Source organism: Echiichthys vipera (genome assembly GCF_963691815.1).
Source record: "Echiichthys vipera genome assembly, chromosome: 4".
Classification (NCBI taxonomy): domain Eukaryota; kingdom Metazoa; phylum Chordata; class Actinopteri; order Perciformes; family Trachinidae; genus Echiichthys; species Echiichthys vipera.
In genome coordinates this window covers 9,382,323-9,401,797 of record NC_139829.1, presented here as the reverse complement: position 1 = coordinate 9,401,797, position 19,475 = coordinate 9,382,323, and the positions used below count along the sequence as shown (strand labels likewise).

Below are 19,475 nucleotides of genomic sequence, written 5' to 3'. Positions count from 1 at the left end.
ACACATTACCTCATCCCCTGAGACTATGGATCTGTTTTTGACTAAACATTTTGAGGGAGCACACATGGGTTACAGCAACACATACACACACACACACACACCTCACATTCTTCCTTTTTCTTTAACTCTTTCTTGCTCCTGTGTCTTTGCTGCGAAGAGGTTTAACGCACAAGTTGCTCCTCTGAGCGCCTTTGTCGCAAGAATTCTCCTGTGGTATTCATCCTCGCCACGCCAGGTCTGGACTTGCAGGGTTTTTCTTTTTCTGTTTTTCCTGCTGCCTCTCCTCCTCTTCTCTGCCGCTGGGTCGTAAAGCGCGTAGCTAAGAGATAAAAGGGATTGCAGGGAGACCACATGAAAGGCAGCGTTGGGCGGCTGTGTTAAATTCCCCCGAGAGGCTTTTCCAGTCAGGGCGGCCCGATCAGCAGAGACGGGACCCACAAGGCCGAGGGGCAGGGAGGAGGGGCTTAGGGAGAATTAAGGTCCCAGGGCCGAAATTAAAAGAGAAGCTTTATGAAGTTATGTACTTGACCTCCTTTCTGTCTCAATTTATGCTTTATGTAAGGCTGAGTGCTGATGTGGCTGAAACACTTTGAGGTTTTGTTTGGGGGGGGGGGGGGGGTTGTGCTAAACTTTGTTTAAACGCTGAAACACGCAGGTTCATCATAGGTGTACTTTTTAATGGTGTATCGTTCCTCAGGGAGTGTTGGTGGAGTCTAAAGCAGGAGAAACGCACCAGAGACATCAAAAGTTTCTGAGTCTATACTTTGAAACCAGAACTTACAGTATTTCACTCGGGAACATGACGGCAGCAGAAGAAATAGAAATGCGAATATCCTCGGTATTTCCCCTGGGCTTTTCAAATTACAGATTCCAACCAGCAGACGAGAGGGAGAGGAGGAGTGAAGCAGGATGTCAACTGACTCAAAAGCCAGAACATACTCTTCATTGACTGCTTCCCCTTGACTCCCTCTGGCAAACTGCGACCACAGTTTCCATGTCTTGAGCCTGGAGGTCATTTTTTCTAGTTGGTAGAGGAGGAGTTTCTGCCTTTTACACTCAGACAGTTCACATGCATTAAGGCTTTGACTTAAAGTTATACTCTGTAAGATTTCCATCTTTTTAATTGGCTTTTAAGTTACTATCTATCAAATAGTGAGTTAAAACAATGGTGATTGATCATTTGACCCACTAATGAAAGCATTTCTACTTGCCTTTTTTGCAAAGTATTCCAATATCCTTGTCTGTGGAGACATTCAATAAGCCGCCATGTTAGTGAAGCTGCCGTCTGTCGGCCTAGATCCTCACCAACGGTTATGCTGCGTTCAATTGTAATCTGAAATCAGAAATTACAACTTCTGAGACAGGCTTGTAGTAAGGACAGAATTGTGTGTGTCTGTGATTTGAGTTTTTGAAAGCTGATCTTGACACTGATGGTGTAATATTTACGTTAGTGTAGTCTCTTTAGGCATTCAGTGTGTTTTTTAAATGTGACAACTTTCAAGCAAAAAAATATAACCATACACATAACAACCGAAACAATATGGACACATGGAACACAGAGGTTTGGTTGAACTAAATACTTTTATGAATATAATCAAAAATAAATGATTAAAGTCAAGATACATAGATCACATTTGATTTTTTAAGTTGTACACATAAGAGATATTCATTCTTGACTTTTTATCTCTACTATGGGTCAAGCTTGAAAAACATTGGATCCTACATTTCCCATAATGCCACAGAAGACATGATACTACAGTTTTCACAACCTAACTCCTCATGACTAGTAAATTGATCTGCATGTGTAAAATTAGTGGAGACAGAAGGTCATTATCGACCAGATAAATAAGTCTAATGTTTTTGTATTAGTACATCCCTGTTTGACGTAGTTTTCCCTCTCCTCTCCTCAGCTAAACCAGGTTGCCGAGGATCCTCTGAAGCGGCCGGTGGTTTACGTGAAGGGCAATGACGCTGTCAAGTTGATGAACATTGTCAACAAGCAGAAAGTGGCTCGTGCTCGGATACAACACAGACCACCGAGGGTAAGAGCACAAGCCAAAAAACCCAAACCACACTCGGTGTAGATAGTGCGTGTACGTGTGTGTATATGTGTGAGACTAATCTAAGGCACATGTGAGGAACATAAGGAAGAGGCGAACATGTTTGTGAGGCCCACGTACCAAACGGCGATGAGAAGTTTTTTAGATGAGAAGACAAACGAAAATTCCAGCTGTGAAATCTGACCCTTTTCCCTTTCTTCTCTGCTCTCCGCTGCCCCAGAGGCCCGAGGACTTTTTTAGCAGCACTGCGGGAGATTAATATCGGCGTTTCAAAGAGCTGTTTGTTTGGAATATTTGATAAGAGGACCAGCACACTTTGAGGTCAAATAACTTGAAGTAATGAAAGCCTGAGGAAAAGACTGTCCGATAAGAGACATTTTTCCGATGAAGAATGAAACAATCAGACCGTTCTCAGTGAGTTCTGAGCAGTTGTTTGGGTTCTGAAGTTATTGGGGATCCTCACCCCCTGAAAGGAAGACTTCAGTTACTCACAACTTGAATTCTCGAAGAAAAACTTGTCGTGTGCCTCCCTGGTGACTGAAGAATCTACACATGGAGAAAATTCTAGATGAATTGTTATTGATATACGTATAATATATTATTAAGTTGTTGATTAATTGATTAATGGTTCAGTTTGTTAAATGGCAAAAAGAAGTGACGAAAATGCTCATCCCGCTCTTCCAATAGCCAAGGTGATGTTTTTAAATGAGTTTCATCCGAACAACCGAACAGCAGTCCAGAACCCAAAGATATTAAATGTACAGTGCTATAAATCACTTAGTCATCACCTTTGAAAAACTTGAACCACATTATGTTTTGTATGTTTGCCTGAAAAATGACTACACTACAGATTGTTCTCATTTGTGTAAAAGATGCAACACGTTACCTGATTACTGACAGTCATAAATTGGCACAAGAAGAAGAAAAAGATACTGAGATACTGAAAATGAATTGCATGTATAATAAACCGTGCATTTATTCTCAAATGCACGACCGAATTATGTGTGAAGGTCCCATTTTTAATAATCATTTGCACAATGACGATTCGAATGAGTCACGTCGCTGAGTGCTCCAAACTTAATAAGGCTATTGCATATCCTGAATAAAAAATGTAACTATTTTCAAGCTAAAATAACCCTGTTAGTAACCAGCTACAAGGAAAGATTATTTGACAAATGTGTGTTTCTCTTGCTTTTCTTTTTCCCACAGCAGCCCACGGAATATTTTGACATGGGCATCTTCCTGGCTTTCTTCGTGGTCGTGTCGCTGGTGTGCCTAATTCTGCTCATCAAGATCAAACTCAAGCAAAGGAGAAGCCAGGTTAGAGTCTAAACACACACTCCTCAGCACCAGAACAGACACAACACTGAAAGTTCATTTATGCACCCCAGTTTGAGTCACAAAGGACCTTAACCGATGTGTGCCTCTTACACAAAACACACCCAAATTCATGACACCAGGCTGTGTTTTTCCAACATGACTTCACTTGGAGTTGCAGGCGTCGAGTCGGGCGACAGTAGCACTGCTGTTGATTGATTCCTCTGGTGTGTTGAAAAAAAAAAAAAAGCTTCAAGTGGAGGCTTATGTCAGGCACATGAATCAGGATTAGCATTTAATTAATGCTGATGAGAGGTTGGAAGCAAACACAGAGATGTCATGACAGGGCAGAAAAACGTGTAGCGGCATCCGTTAAGACAGGTGTAATCCTGCTAGCGTGCGTGCGTGCGTGCGTGCGTGTGTGTGTGTGTGCGTCACAGAAGCGGATGACTTGGTCGCGACTTCCTTTGGTGGTTAATTAAGAGAACAGCTCACACCGGGGGCACATTCGTCACATGAAACAACCTTTCCTTCCTGAAATGTGAAAAATTAATGAACTTCTTGTGGAGTAAATATTGTTAATACAGTATTAACATTTCCCCATCCAATTGAACTGTAAACAGAGGGGGAGAAAAAATCCTAATGCTTTTGGGATTAGTGAAGGATTCCTCAAGGGTTTGCCCTCACAAGACTGCAGTTAATTACAAACTGAAAAATACAGATTTCTACGTTTCATGTTTTGTCAACCCTGTGATGGGAAGGACTTTCATGCCAAAGCTCAGCTGACCAGGATGTCCACATGTCCTTAAAAAGCCTTTTAATTATCCAGTTGTGAGGCAACATAAAGGAAGACACGGTCTCCGGAGACCCTTTCTTTAAAGTTAAGCCTGAGCACAAATAACTCTTTTTACACGCAGTTAAGGCAGTGAGTGCTTTAAATCACAATGTCTGCTACACATGTGAACAGTTCTGTATGTGTCAACGCATCAGTCACCATTTTTCTAACAAGCAACAATTTTTAAGGCAAAATAAATTAGAGATAAAAAGAGACCAGAGTTACCAAGGCATCAGTCAAGTGTTGCAAAATGGTGTGCTGTGTCAAGGGGGAAAGTCTCTCTCATTAGAGGAACACAGTTGCAAAGAATGTTTACTTAAAAACACCATCATTGAGTGGACTTTAAATGAGTAGAACTACGACTTAAGTCCTATTTTGGCTCTTGTTTGTTGGCCTCCATGTTCAGTTCCACAGAGCATTAAAGGGGTCTTTTGTAAAAGTTAAATACGGCTAATCAAACATGCAGATATTCCCGCTGACCCTGCCCCACCTTCCTCTCCACCGCAGAGCTCGATGAACAGAATGGCCATCCAAGCCCTGGAAAAGATGGAGACGAGAAAGTTCAAGGCCAAAGGAAAGGGCCAGCGCGAGAGCAGCTGTGGGGCCTCTGATTCACTGAGCAGCAGCTCCACCTCTGACTGCGCCATCTGTCTGGAAAAGTACATCGATGGGGAGGTAAAAAAAAAAAAAGACATGTCCTTTTGATTTGAATGAATGACTTTTTCTGCTTTGAGGACTTTCATATCCAAACAGTGGTAATAATTGACACAACCTGAGGTTTTTATTCCAGCGCTTGAATGAATACAAATGTCAACACGTCTTATTTTTGATGTTCATATGTATGTGTGCTGTTTTTAAATCAACTTTTAAGTTCATATATAGCAAATGCATACAAATGACAAAAACCTTAACTTGACTACTTAATCTACTATAATCTTCATAGTGGTGTTTTTTGATGTTTAAAAAAACAATACAAAAAGATCATTAGAAAAACAAAATACCAGAGGAGAATTTTGAGTAACCGACACAAACTGCATCGCAACAAACATCAGCTCCATTAGGAGAATGCTCTTTGTCCAAACTCTGTGCATAAGTAAACCATGTGGGAGCCAAACCGCTTAACTCTGGCACTGTTAGTGTGGTCATCTACCCACTGAGCTTGTTTTCTTTTCATTACATATTCTGTAGACATGAAACATAATGCACTTCTGTGGACAATAGAATGGAAGTTCCCCTGATGTGCTCGGGGATCGCAGTCCCGCGATCTTCTGTGGCGTTCTTTCCGGCACTTTTAGATGTTTAGCTCAGTCTTTGAGAGCACCTGGAGAGATAACGGTACCCAAAGTGCATTGGATTGTGATTATGCTTCCTGTTTTCCCAGTGTGGCCTTCTTTAATCCTTAAGAAATGAGTCATTGTCAAAATATGCATCCTAATCTGGGACTTTAAGGGTTTACTGTAACACATTGCTCATCCTCAAGACGGACACTACAGGGACAAACCCCAGTGCCCGGGGACATAGTTGGTGCATGTGTGAGTGTTGTTTTTTTTGTGGTTATGTGTCTCTTCGGTACGGAGGAGAAGAAAACACAACAAAGCATGGCGCCAGGATTGCACAGAGGAAGTGGCGATATAAAAGGCTGAATGGCATCAAAGCACTTTTTGAGCAGTGAACCAAGCAACAAAAGCTCGGGTGGAAAAGAGCCCAAGGATGAGTCACGTTAAGCCATAGAGTAAAGTATTTATGGCAGTGAAAGAGCTCTCACTGGAGAAGAATATAATAATTCGTATTCAGAGCGCTCCTGCTGTTGTGTCGTGGAATTCCTCCATGCCAATTCTCCATCTGAATACAAAGTATTGCATTCTTTTCATATCAATCCACCAGTGTAAGGTTCTTTTTTGTTTTTGTTGGCGACCTTGAGCATCAAAGCTGCATTTTAATTGAGGTGTGGCATCTAGTTAAGAGTTTTGTTTGTGCCATGATGTAAAGTTGGGCTCCTCAGAGGTAAAAACTTGATTAAGATTCAATGTTATCACCACAATCGACAGTTTTGTACAGCTTTGCTGCCACCTCCTGGATGTTCAGGCGCTCGCACGTACATATTAATTCACCCTCACAAATGAAATCATGTTATAGTTTGCTCAAACATCTTTGATGTAACAACTTTGGGAGTTGCTACCTACTCACTTCAAGTTCTAACCGGAGGCATCAGCGACACACCTTAACTTACACTTAAATTTTCATAGTACAGTATATCAAAAAAATGTTGAGAGACGTCACAGGTCATACAAAAGTAGTATGCTGTTTAACCAAAAAACTGCAGGATTACTGCGCCGCATTTCTTGTTTGGAAGAAGGCTCTAATTTTCACCTCCTATAAAAGTCATTTAAGGTTCTACCAGACAGGCAGCTTTTCCTCTAGCATTTTGCTTGAATTAAATTAATAGCAACAGTTAATTTGGACATTTCACTCACACCTCAGTATCTGTGTGTATGCTGGACTGTTGCCATTAATTTAATTAGAGAAAAATCCCAGAAGAAAACCTTTGAGCGCTGGCCCTACTTGTTTGGGTAGTAGATATTTGTTTTTGTCCTCCTGCTGCTATTTGTACCTTGTAGATGACCTTACAGGTTGTATCTGACTGTTAGATCTTGTTGCATTTTCCTCACAGGAGCTGCGAGTTATCCCCTGTGCGCACAGATTTCATAAGAAGTGTGTTGACCCCTGGCTGCTCCAGCATCACACCTGTCCCCACTGTAGACATAACATCATAGGTGAGTGAATATTAAGCTTTGGTCTTTAGATAAAATACTTTGTCAGCAACAGAGACTTTTTATTTAGGAGATTCTAAACAACAACATAAACATTGTGTGATATCTTTTCACAGAACAAAAGAAGGGAAATCCAGGACCAGCGTGCATGGACCCCGGTAACCCAGTCCACGGCCGGCAGCGAGTGGTGCTGCCAGTCCATTATCCCGGCAGGGTGCACCGTGCTGGCCAGGTGACAGCCTACCCAACCAGAACCAGCATGGACCCCCACGGCAACCCCATCACTGTGCTCACTGTGGACCAGCATCCAGACCCTCAAGGTCTGTACCCGCCCCAATCAACGTCTGCCTTTCTCCGGAGCTACCACCCCACCCTACATTTGGACCACTCACTCAACCCCCACCACTGTGGATTAGAGCACCGTGGACCCCCTGCCTACCCAGCACAGCCGCATCATGCTGCTTTTAAACGACCTAAGTTCCATGGTCGCAACTTTTCCAGAGCAGCCTGCTTCTCGCAGTATGAGACAATGTACCAGCACTACTATTTTCAGGGGTTGACTTTCCCTCAACAGCCTGAGGGTGGCCAAGGGCCTGCTATGGCAGGGCAGCTTGGTGGAGGAGGAGCCCACAAGGGCCATCACAGCAGGGCCTTTCAACAGGGGCTACTATACCCCACAGTGGTACACATGGCACCTGCCTCTTCTTCAAGGATAGGTGATAACGGCAACCCTTCTGGTCTGAGCTGTTACCATGGCCACCGCTCAGTGTGCAGTGGTTACCTCGCTGACTGCCCTGGCAGTGACAGCAGCAGCAGCAGCTCAGGCCAGTGTCACTGCTCCTCCAGCGACTCCATGTTGGACTGTACTGAGGTCAGCAACCAGGGGGTATACGGGAGCTGCTCTACCTTCCGCAGCTCGTTGAGCAGTGACTACGATCCTTATGTCTACCGGAGTAAGAGTCCGTGTAGGGGCTCCTTGGGGGAAGCAGGGGCCGCGGCTTGCACCACACTTCCTGCCGAGGACTCATCATCCCCTGTTCCCTTGGGACACGACTGCCTCCAGCTCCCTCCTGGAGCTTCGGGATATAACTCGGGGGACCACCTCTCCAACTGCAGTTTGGAGCCCAACTACAGCAGTCGATCATCACTGGAACCCAGGGAGAACAGCAACACTAGCACTACCTCAGCCCGGGCTCCAGAGGCCACCGGAGCAGACAGGGGAAAGGGGGCTCAGGAGGAGTCGGGGGAGCTCGGGGCTGCAGCCTGTAGCTGCTGCTTCGAGGTGCTTCCTCCCAATGTGGAGTGCAAAGGGCAGGACTCGGACCAAGCTGGGCCTCTGGCCACAGGACGCTTTCACAGGGGGGTGGATTTTCAGAGCTCCAAGAACTACTTTGCCCCTGAGCACATGTGCCCTTCCTCAGAGCAGGTGAGTTACGAAGGGCTGCCTTGCTGCTTCTATAAAGAGATGAAGATGCACAGGGCCACAACAGGGCGCTACACAGAGGACTATGCTGTTAATGTGCAGTATGCACATGCAGACTCAGAGGCCTGCTCTGGACAGGGCTGCTGCGAACTCAACCAGAGAATACCCATAATTCCAGAGGACACAGATTGTGAATTGGGCACAGGGGCAGATACCCAAAGCAGTTTATTGCCCATGAGTGTCACAGTGGAGGCAGAGGTGCGAACAGGGGGGCGACACGAGCCCAGGGAGGGGTACTTCACCTCAGGACAGTTTAGAGGTCTGCCATACCCTCAGGAGGAGGAGACCAGGGCTTTGTTTCACCCTCAACTCTCTGCAAGCCCCTCTGCATTGGGAGGCAATACTTCAACAGATGAGGGAGGTCTGGGTGTATGAACTTGAGCACAAAGAGAAGGGACTCAATCTAATGTATGTATTTGGTAACGAATCAGTCAGTCAATCATTGAAACCCTCAGCTGCCTTGTTCTAACCTTGCTCTCTGAGCGCTGAATGTTATCATCTTCGATTGTGTGGATTTCTACTGAAATGGCCTGTCATTTCTCGACAGTGTGTCAAGTTCATTCCTGTGGCCACAAACGTCTCAGCACCAAGCCGCGTTACTATAGCACTGAGACAAAGTGATGCTCCACACATGGATGGAGGTCGTTAACTGAAACTAGAAGTAGGTTGATATTGGCATCTATGTGCATACTGTCTGCTGCCATCAAGGGTTAGGCCCCTTCAGTGCAAAGTAATCCGGGCCCATTTTCTTGTGAGATTGTTTTCAAATGTCGTCAAGAATACATAGACTCCATCTTCTGTGTAAGATCTAGGAATCTGAGATTTCTTCTCTACAGAACAAGTATACTCTCAATTCACCAACATCTGCATCTACATGTATATGTGCGCACAAGAACACTGACTGCCTATAAAGCTTCAACCACCAACTCAAATAGGTTGTACGGACATAGCTATACCAAAACAGAAAGACATGATTGTTTTTGTTTCTTTTTCTTTTACTTTTTTCAGAAGCAGGGAATGGGTCTTTCTATGTGTCTGTGACCCACACATTTCTCTGAGGAGAAGAAGCTATATATAACAGAACAAAATGCATAGAAATGTGAATGCAAGGCTGACACTGGTCTCTATTCAATATAATACAGAATTTGTTTTATGCATTTCATTTCTGTCCATTGGTGGCCTACCTGTATGAGATGTGCCAGAGCAACATGAAAGCCTTACGCTGGTAAGCTGTTTGTAGCAATATCGAAAAGACACTGCACCACTTTTTTAGTGGAACTCCAGCCTAAAGTGACAGTGTCTCGGGGTCAGTAGATTTCTTCAGAAGTAGAGTGTAGCACTCTACCTTTTGTTTGGAAGCCCTTAAAAGTGTTTTTTTTTTTTGCTATCACTTACCCAATTTCCTCAATGAGGCGTGCTCTAATAAATATCTATAAAGAGGTTTTAGCATGTATCAAAAGGCCAAAGGAAAGTAGCTGGAAAGACTCATATTTCATAAGGGTTCCTTATTGTACTGTGACTTTTTTTTTTTTTTTTTAAACAATGCAGTTATACATACCACAGTGTATCCGTTTGAATCATATCGTGCCATGCATAATACATACTGGTGATATCGATGCTTTGTCATTCATGCCTTTCCGTTTGTCCTGCAGACTGTTTTTATACTGTTTCTATGAAATATACACATTCTCTACCCAGAGGAAAACTTTCTGAAATAACCCTATTTATAAGTTAATACAAGCTGTAATCAAGTGAGAATCTAATCTTGCCTTTTGCATAGAGATATGTACCTACTGCAAATATAACATTTTGGGGTACTTGAGTCACTATTTAATTTTTTTTTTTTTGTTATTGTTTCTAGCACTTAAGATTAAAAATGTGTACAAAAATTAATATTTTTTAATTTTTTAAGAATATAATTATTTTCTGTCATTACCATTACAAATGTTTTTAAAAAGAGGCTAGAAATCAATCCGTGTATATTTCTGTACCTGTATAGCAAACACATTTCATGAATGGAAATATGTTCTCTGAATATTTATTTACTAATATATTTATCTTTAAGCCATGTCTTATGTTCAGAGTGTATGAACGTTGGAGTTATTTGGTTGCTTTTTATTTTGAGAAAAATCACTAACATGAGACTTTGTATATACATGGTAATTGCACACAAGACGATTAAATCTTCTCTGACCAAAAAACTGATTTAAAAACTTTAGTACCATACAGTTTTGTAATTAAAGTGTACAAAGATCTGTAAAATATACAGTTTTATTCAAGTAACTCATGTTGTGGTGTCCTCCTTTCCATTAACAGCATTTCACATTGGGATTGTTTTTACATTGCTGACAGGAAAACACACAAAGTGTCAATAGTAAATAAGTAACGTAAAGCAAATATAATCCATTCACATACTGAGATCAAAAAGCTTTATTATTTGATGTCAAAATGTAGATGTAACAAAACATATTCAAAACTCACTGACTGACTCATTGTATTGACATTTTGTTTTGGAGTGTGGCGTTCTTTACACCAACATTACTGTTAAATATTGACAGATAGAGACCACGAGCAGGAAAGATGAATCCACTGAGCTGATTGTGTGCAATTGTGCAGAAACGGAGCGAGTCTCTTTGCTTCTTATTCACAGGAGGAGTGAGGAGTGCATCTCACAGCTTGAAACCAGAGTGAAGAGCCACCACTCCGCCGGTGAGGTTGTAGTACTTCACACAGTAGAAACCTGCGTCCTCAATCATACCTTTAAACTCCTCCTGCAGAAGAAGAGCGCAGAAAAGGTGTCGTCAATATTGAATCCAGTCAGATTTGTGTTCAAAATAATAATCAAACCTGATAAACACTATCACAAAACAATGTATCAGCAAATGTCTTCTTTTAACACTAAACTATGACTTGTTTCATCAACTTATGCTATGACTTGTTTCATCAACTTATGCTATGACTTGTTTCATCAACTTATGCTATGAGTGTTTAAGATGTGCTATCCTATGACTGATTTAAGCATTTTTGGAGATATATTTAGAATTTTTTTGACTTTTTCAACATACTAGACTATGACTTTTCGAACACACTTTTCTGACTTCCTGAGTTGTTTTTTTTTTAAAGAAATGATGCCCTGACTGCTCTAGACAGGCTCTCCTGTGACCGATTGAAGCATTTTTGGACATATTAGATTTTGCCGTTTTTGACATACTATAGTATGACTCTTTTTTTTTTTTGAACATACGATACTATGACTTTTCTTCAACAAACTGCTGACTGTTTCAGACACGCTATCATGACTGATTTAAGAATTTTTTGAGCATATTAGATTGAGTTTTTTTTTACTTTTGGTTAATCATTTACATCAAGGTTCCTGTTTCTGACTTTTTAACATGTTAAATTGACTTTTAATACTATGACTTTTTCAACATTTCATACTATGACATTTTTTACATGCTATACACTCCTTTTTCGGCATGCTATATTTCTATGACGTACTATACCGGTACTATGACTTTTGATGACTTATTCATGACATGCTATACTATGACTTTTCGTGTCTTCTCTATAATGGGGAGACAGAAATAAAACAATAGATTTTTCTCACCTGGTCGGGGAACTTGCGAATGCTTTCTACCAGATACTGGTATGACTTCCAGTCTCCAGCAATCACCTCTCCCAAAACTGGGATCATCTGGAAACTGTATGTGTCATAAAGCCTGAAAAAATGGGACAAGTTACCAGGGGAGTCAAAAGCTGCTTCCTCAGAGCTGAAACCTGCTGCCAATCCACTACTTTTTCTAAAATCTCTCACACTTGGACTTATAACTAAGCCCATGTTTGTAATTGTTGACATGCAGTTAAACAGGCCTTTTTACAAATCCTATGTCAAACTCTTCAATTGCATATGTAAAACCATCATCCCTTTAAACCATTACACGTAGCATTTTTAAATCTATAAATCCTTGACATCATGCTCATGAGGTATGTGCAGAGTCATTTGACAACCCCACAGAAGACTAATGAAGCCTCTACAGCAGAGCAGAGTAGGTGATCTGCTGAAGGGCTTTGGGGGTGCAAAACCAGAAGAGCGCAGTGTTCGCCCAAACCCCACAATCTGTTTAGTGTCTAAAACTTCAACATTACGAATTGACAAAAAGGCTGATCAGAAAACAAATACATATCTTTTATTGTTTTTGTTTAGAACAGCTGAAATTTTATGGGGAAAGTTTCAATATAGTAGGACCTCTTTGTTTTTCAACAGATGAAAAATGTACCACTACACATTTAACAGGGATGCATGTATTCTGGCTCGATACTGATGTTTAAAATAATTTGGCTGATGCTGATGTTTTTTGTTGTTCCTAATTCCCCTTTTTCTGCCAGGGAAACAAATACATTTTAATTATAAAAAAATAACCAAACTGTTCTTAAGTCACCCAGCCCTTCAAACTTTACACTCTTTGAAAAAGGGCAAATTAAATCATACAAACACTTAACTATAATATAACTTTCCCTTGAAAATATATATATTTTTAAAAAGAATTACTTCAAAAGGCCTTTTTTAACCTTTTAATACAACATCGAGTCAGCCCTTGATTTTGATGCAACACAGCAGATAGACATCAGCACGCATTATCTTGTTTGCCGACAGGTCGATTGTAGTCAACTAGGTGAATATCGGCTGATACTGATGTTCTGCCAACAGAATCCCTAGTTACAAAATAAAAATAGAATATGGTGAGACTGAAAAATGTAAATGTTTTGTATATATTCCTGCAGCAGCTTGGATAAAGACGTTACACAGCTTGTCCATGAGCACACAACAACCTCCAGGAGAAAAAAACAAGCTGCTGGATTTGTGATGGCAGTAATCAATCTACAGAAACCTCCTGAGACTCAGAAGCTTGATTTATATTCACACCAAGTCATCAATCATGCAGTCATCACTCCTCCTCACCATGCCAATGCAGGATTCGTCACTTTGCTGAACTCCAAGCACATGAACCTGCCACCAGGCTTCAGGACCCGCAGAGCCTCCTGCAGCGCCTAAAACAACAACAACGTGCTGACATGATTAATCAAACAACCAAAAACAAATGATTGCAATGAACATTTAAGTCATTTATAAAGCAAAAGATGTACTGCTTCTTAAATGTGAGGATTTGGTGCTCTTTGGTGATTTAGGAACATGACCTTGGACTCTACAGCAGTGCAAAGGCATTTTTCACAAATTTCTGAAACACTGTTAAATAAATGAACCAACCATCATAATACTGAAAACAATTGTTGGGTGAAGCTCTAAAGGTGTTCAACGATTCAACAGCAGTTTCAAAAGTTTACCTGGTATCTAATCTCCAATTGGACGGATTGTTCTTTTGCACAAACTTGCTCAGTTTAATTTGCACACATCGCTTAAATTGTTTACTTGGACAGAAGCAGAAACTCCTACTGAACCACTAAACTACGCCCTGTTTGTTGTTGTTCATCAGCGTTTTGTATTTGTTTTGAATGAATCCTGACTGCGAACCAATTTCCCTGTAAGGGACAATAAAGATACTTTGAACAAAAATAAGCTGAACTGTGAGTCCTCTTGATGCGTGTGTAGGAGATGGAAATGTAACCTTTAGTGTAGGGCAGTACTGAATGTCACTGTTTTACATCTGAAAATTATTCTGGGTAATCTGCTGTCATATGTTATGCCGTCATGACCCCTAAAAGTAAAAATCCTCAAACAAAATCCTCCATTTGCAAAATGTGATTAATCGGATTAAATGACTTGGTCATTATTATTAAATTAATATGCCCTCTTTTTTGTAACAACTTGAGTCATTTACTATTATAGTGTCAGAGATTTGTTATTGAATTTAATTGTCTTTATTTTCATTGTACCAGTACAACGAAATTTAAAGTACAATCCCTTAAAGTGCAGAAATAATTTAACATTAAAAGCATCAAATAGAACATTGTGGTCGGACCCATTACCTGATCTATATGGTTGACGTTTCGAATGCCAAAGGCGATGGTATAAATATCAAACTGGTCATCACCGAAGGGCAGCTCCTGTGCGTCCCCCACCACCCACGATAGACCTGATGCACAAAGTCACACAAGGTCAAAGTCTGTCCACAGTCCTCATCACATTTTTCTTTCTGCTCTGATATCAAGTGCTGCAGGTTGATCACATTCATAAGAACAGTTGCTTCGAAATCCGGGAACAATTACGGCGTACTCTGTTCAGGTCCTGCATGGTTGCACAGAACTCTCACACACTTACAATTAAATTGTTCTTGGATTCTTCTGGTATTTGGAACTGAATGTATTCACACATTCATTTCATATCTCTGCATAAAACTATATAAAAGGGTTGACATCCAGTCGGATCTTTCCATGCACAGTAACGTGAACCGGATATCCCTAAGGCCTGACCTGCGTACATGTTAACATAAAAACACACCTGAAGCAGTTCCAGTCAAAACCTTACCAGCACCGATGCCCATGCTGTCAGCTTTCTGCTTGCCCACTTTGAGCATCTCCTTGTTGATGTCGCAGACCACAGCCCTGGACTCCTGTGGCCTGTCTTCGTCCTCTGTGGTGGAGTAGTTGTCGGAAATGTCCTGCCACGATGGCGTCTGCATGGAGCGCACCGCTCGCCGTTTCTGCCGTTCTTGCTGAGAGCGAATGTACTCCAGGAAACGGAAGGCGATGTCACCTGCAGGGAGGGGTCGTCCCGAACAAAACTGAAGTGTGACACCAGTTGGGGTTTAGTTTTGAGGTTTTGCAGATTTAGCGCACAAACTGCCTCACCTGTTCCACCTGCCACGTCCAGGAGTCGCGCCCCGGGCTGCGGGTGCATGACGTGCAGCAGCATGTCCTTCCACAGTCGATGAATCCCCAGACTCATGGCATCATTCATAGTATCGTACTTCTGCGCCACGTTCTCAAACACCTTGTACACTGAGACAGCAAAGAGAAAGAGAGGTCATCTGTTCAGAGTGTATTTACGTTTTTACTCTGCTATATGCAAACTTATAATTGTATTCTATTTCTATTGTTTTTTACATTTGAAGTGGCAAATAAACTTGAACTTGGTGTAGTAATAATATACACTCACCAACCACTTTATTAGGCACACCTGGTGCTTAATAAAGTGTCAGTGTGGTCTTCTGCTGTTCCCTCTCTGCTAGAAAGTAGGTGGTGTGTGTTCACAGATGTTGGAACCAGTGAATATTTGAGTTACTGTTGCCTTTCTATCAGCTCCAACCAGTCTGGCCATTCTCCTCTGACCTCTGGCATCAACAGGGCATTTGCGCCCACAGAACTGCCGCTCAAAGTCACTTCAATGACCTTTCTTTTCTTTTGACCTGCAGCAGATCCACTTCACCATGTCTACATGCCTAAATGCACTGAGTTGCTGCCATGTGATTGGCTGATTGGAAATTTGCATTAACAAGCTCTTGGACAGGTGCTCCTAATAAAGTGGCCAGGGAGTGTATGTGTAGTGCATCAATTACAGACCAAACAGGATTTGTATCTTACTTTTAAAAAGTAATTTATTTATAGTTTATTTGTTATTGGATAATAGGATGTCTGATACTGACACAAAATTCTTAAATCTATATAGTTCACAGAGGTACAGACTTTATTATGTGTCTGTACAAGTGAAGAATATTCTTTTATATTCTACCATTAAATTACATTATTGTCATGACACGCACCACTTTGATGAAGTAACGTTTGTGTGTGTTCATGATTATAACATGCAGTAAATCTATGAACACACACAAGTCAACTACAGGTATCTTTTAAAACTGCAGAAAGAGTCAGTGTGACAATAACACACACACATGCTTACCTGTGGAAATAACACTGCAGCAGGAACAATAGCGTTTAAAAGGACAGACTAATTAATGCATATAACTTCTTCTTCGGCATACACACACTTCCTCAAACATCACTCGTTTCTGTACAATCTCCACTAAAACACACATCTAAAAGCGGAATGGATCACCATTAAAACGTTTAGAGGTGTTATTGAGGAAAAGTGTCACTTCATGGGGTCGAGTGGTCTACGCCGAATCATGCAGCAAACCCTGGGGTTTACAAAAGCATCTGAACCCCCGTCCCCCGGGTTGTGTACACGCACATAGAGGCGACTCACTTTCAGATAGCCCGCTGTTTGAACGCGGTTCGTTGCTGTGCTTCGCTCTCTCTCACCTCTTTTCGCCTTCTCCGCCTCAGGAACCGTCTCAAACCCGAAATGTGTGCTTCTGTCTCCGGCGGCATCGCTGAAACACCGGCAGGTCGACGGCCCCGAGACTCCGGCAGAGTTGATGTTATTGACGTTTAAGTGTGTGTGAGAGAGACGGATCACCCTCCGGAGCAGGAGTTTCATGTGTGCGGCCATGTTGACTGGTTATGCAAGTGTGCGACGGTCTGTCGTCATTTACAGGCGACATTGGACTTCATTTTCCCCCTTGTAGTGAGAAATGCTATATTAATTATATTTATCTTATTACACGCTAGCTTATTTTATTCTAACCGTTACAATAAATATATATACATCGATTTATTTTCTCCAAGATTATTTATGAACAATAATGTCAGAGAAACAGTCAGTGGCAAAGGAAACCTTGGATCTCTGGCCCAAACATGTGCAAATATAAATAAAACTACACAAGTAACAATGAGAAACTATGACAATAATAGTGCAAAAGTTCAAATGCAGGGCTGACAATATAATATATAAAATCATGTGTATGCTATAGTTGGGAAAGACAGGTGTACAGTCATTACAAAGTGATTAAACTGTAATGTAAAGAGGAATGTAGTATTGTATAGGAATATGTGCATAATAAGAAGTACTAAACTATATGTTCTATAAATGTCAAACAAGTCAGATAATTATACAAGAACCCCAAAGATATTATAATATTACATTCATTTGCAGACTTTTTACTTTATTACTTTACAAAAATGCACACATTTGGGGAGCAAGCTGGGGTTCAGTGTCTTATTAAAGGACCCTTTGGCAAGTGGATAGGAGGAGCAGAGAACCACATCACAGACCGTACAGTATAGAACCAACCATCTGAGCTACGTCCTATACTTTACAATTACATGAAAGCATGAAAGAATCTGGAGCCAGTGAATAGTTCACATTGTTTGCACGCTGAATGACTTAAATGATTATAAAATATCTTAATGGTGCTTGATTATTTTTTCAGCATTAACGAATTGTCCTGAAGGCAGAGGTGAAAACACAGTGGAGCCAATATAAACAGTGCTCAGCGGCACAAAGCTACAATAATAGAGGAGAAACCTTGAGCATTGAACAGGCCGATGCATGCGCTCTTAAACCACTGAAGGGCATGAGAGTGCCTTAATTGCACCGGGGTCATACATGGTGTTGCAGAGCGAGGTGGATCAAAAACAGACAAGTTCCTGCACAGCCAGTAAACCTCTTTCACACAGTTCAAATCCATCAAGGGAGACCTGCTCCCCCCCCCTTCCTAACAGAGCTCTCTCCTGATCTAGCTGACTTCAGTAGCTGAGTGCAGAAAGTGGCAGGTATTGTCTTCCATTCTTCTCACTTTCTCGTTCTGACAGTAATCAGACACTTCCATGCATTGTCCCATTGTTGCCTCGATTACTGGTCGACTCAGGTTCAGAGGAATCTGCTTACATTGCTCTCTTTCCCTCGGTTATGGGAAGGTTGCCCCGAGGAAGGGGGGTGTCTGCAGGCCACAAGGCTTTTTCACAGGGACCCAGAGGAGTGGCAGTACGGCTCAGTTTAGCTGAGGGTTAATGTTACAGCTGCACAATTGCTATTGAGAAAAACACAATTTGAGGTCAATGGGAGGCCCGCACAGATTTGATGTGATTTATATAAGAGGTCCCACAAAACTCCCAGCGAAGTAATCAACAGTGTATCAAGTTAAAGCATTCATTTTTTAGTTAAAAAGATTATTCGATTTCCCTCACGAGCAGTAAACAGATACTATTGGTATGGAGCATCATTACTGAGATACTTCTGAGGAAACGCTCTCACATCATATCACCAGTAGAGGGAGTAAGAGGGTCATTTACAATATCCCGCTTCTCCTTTCCTGTGCTGAGATGGCCGTTTGAACCCTTTAATGTTTGACTGGTTGTGTTATATAGCAGGTGGGTTTGAACATATGTTGGCAGTGTCTCCTGGTTGGCAGACAGCATCCCGATGGTCTAGAAGTCAGGACTCCTGGTTCACTCTCAGGAGATCTGGGTTCAAGTCTCAGTCTGGGAAAAGGTTTTTTCTTTCTTTCTACAGTACAGATGAAGTTTCTGCTCTTTTTGAAACAAACAAACTAAAAACAGTAGAAGTGCCCTCTCGGATGCCCACCTGTAGGATAAAATATGATAAAGTTGCCTCTCGGATGACCTTCCAGAAGAGAAAACTTGATGCAGTTTATAATATGTGAGAAAAGAATTCTCTAATCAACTTAATTTGGAGTAATGTCATTGTCTTAGTTTTTAAGTTTTAATAAATCATGTTTTGTGTACATGGTGCACAAGGTGCTATACGAATACAGTTGAGTTGAAAGGATTGGAACTATTTCACCAAATGCAAGAAACTAGTCTACTGGGTTTCTGGTTGTGGCTGCAAAAGAGTTCTGCTAGTCTTAATGTGAGGGTTCGACCGGCAATACATCTTTTTTGTTCTGGTTTTACAGTAAATGACAGTAGAGTCAGACCTGTGGCGTGTACGATCCTCGGAAGTGACGTTGATGTTAATCAACATACAAATGACTCCTGCAGTTTTATAGCCCCCTCAAAAGCAATATACATATCCAAACTAACTGTTTAGCAATGCACCCTCTGAACAATATCAGTCATGAACACGGTTACTTTCATTCAGCTCTCACCGTACTTTCATCTTACAGCTCAGGTATGCAAAACGAATACTGTAGAACAACACTGAAAGAAGAAGGCAACAATTATTACATTTAATGATAAAAAAAATTCCATTG

At 41.5% G+C, this 19,475-nt stretch overlaps 2 protein-coding genes across 4 annotated transcripts in view; one reads left to right on the top strand and one right to left on the bottom strand.

Annotated features, from left to right (window-relative positions):
- Positions 1-10,682, top strand: part of znrf3 (zinc and ring finger 3) — a 67,822-nt gene extending 57,140 nt beyond the window's left edge. The window contains exons 4-8 of one of the 2 annotated variants that reach the window (XM_083912709.1): positions 1,911-2,042; positions 3,273-3,380; positions 4,720-4,887; positions 6,884-6,986; positions 7,100-10,682. In XM_083912709.1, coding sequence (XP_083768835.1) covers positions 1,911-2,042; positions 3,273-3,380; positions 4,720-4,887; positions 6,884-6,986; positions 7,100-8,841 — 2,253 coding nt within the window. In that variant the 3' untranslated portion in view covers positions 8,842-10,682. Of the gene's footprint in view, positions 1-1,910; positions 2,043-3,269; positions 3,381-4,719; positions 4,888-6,883; positions 6,987-7,099 lie in introns of both variants that reach the window. The other variant, XM_083912708.1, reaches the window with a different exon arrangement.
- A 196-nt stretch (positions 10,683-10,878) lies between these two features.
- coq5 (coenzyme Q5, methyltransferase) lies at positions 10,879-16,873 on the bottom strand (the record flags this gene model as incomplete). 2 transcript variants are annotated; one of them, XM_083912037.1, is made up of 7 exons in its annotated part: positions 10,879-11,237; positions 12,074-12,185; positions 13,427-13,515; positions 14,452-14,558; positions 14,951-15,178; positions 15,274-15,423; positions 16,684-16,873. In XM_083912037.1, the coding sequence occupies 7 exons, from the start codon at positions 16,871-16,873 to the stop codon at positions 11,136-11,138; spliced, it is 978 nt and encodes a 325-aa protein (XP_083768163.1). In that variant the 3' UTR covers positions 10,879-11,135. The 2 variants fall into 2 exon arrangements, with proteins under 2 accessions (XP_083768163.1, XP_083768164.1); XM_083912038.1 differs by having other exon boundaries at positions 16,628-16,741.
- Positions 16,874-19,475: the final 2,602 nt, after the last annotated feature.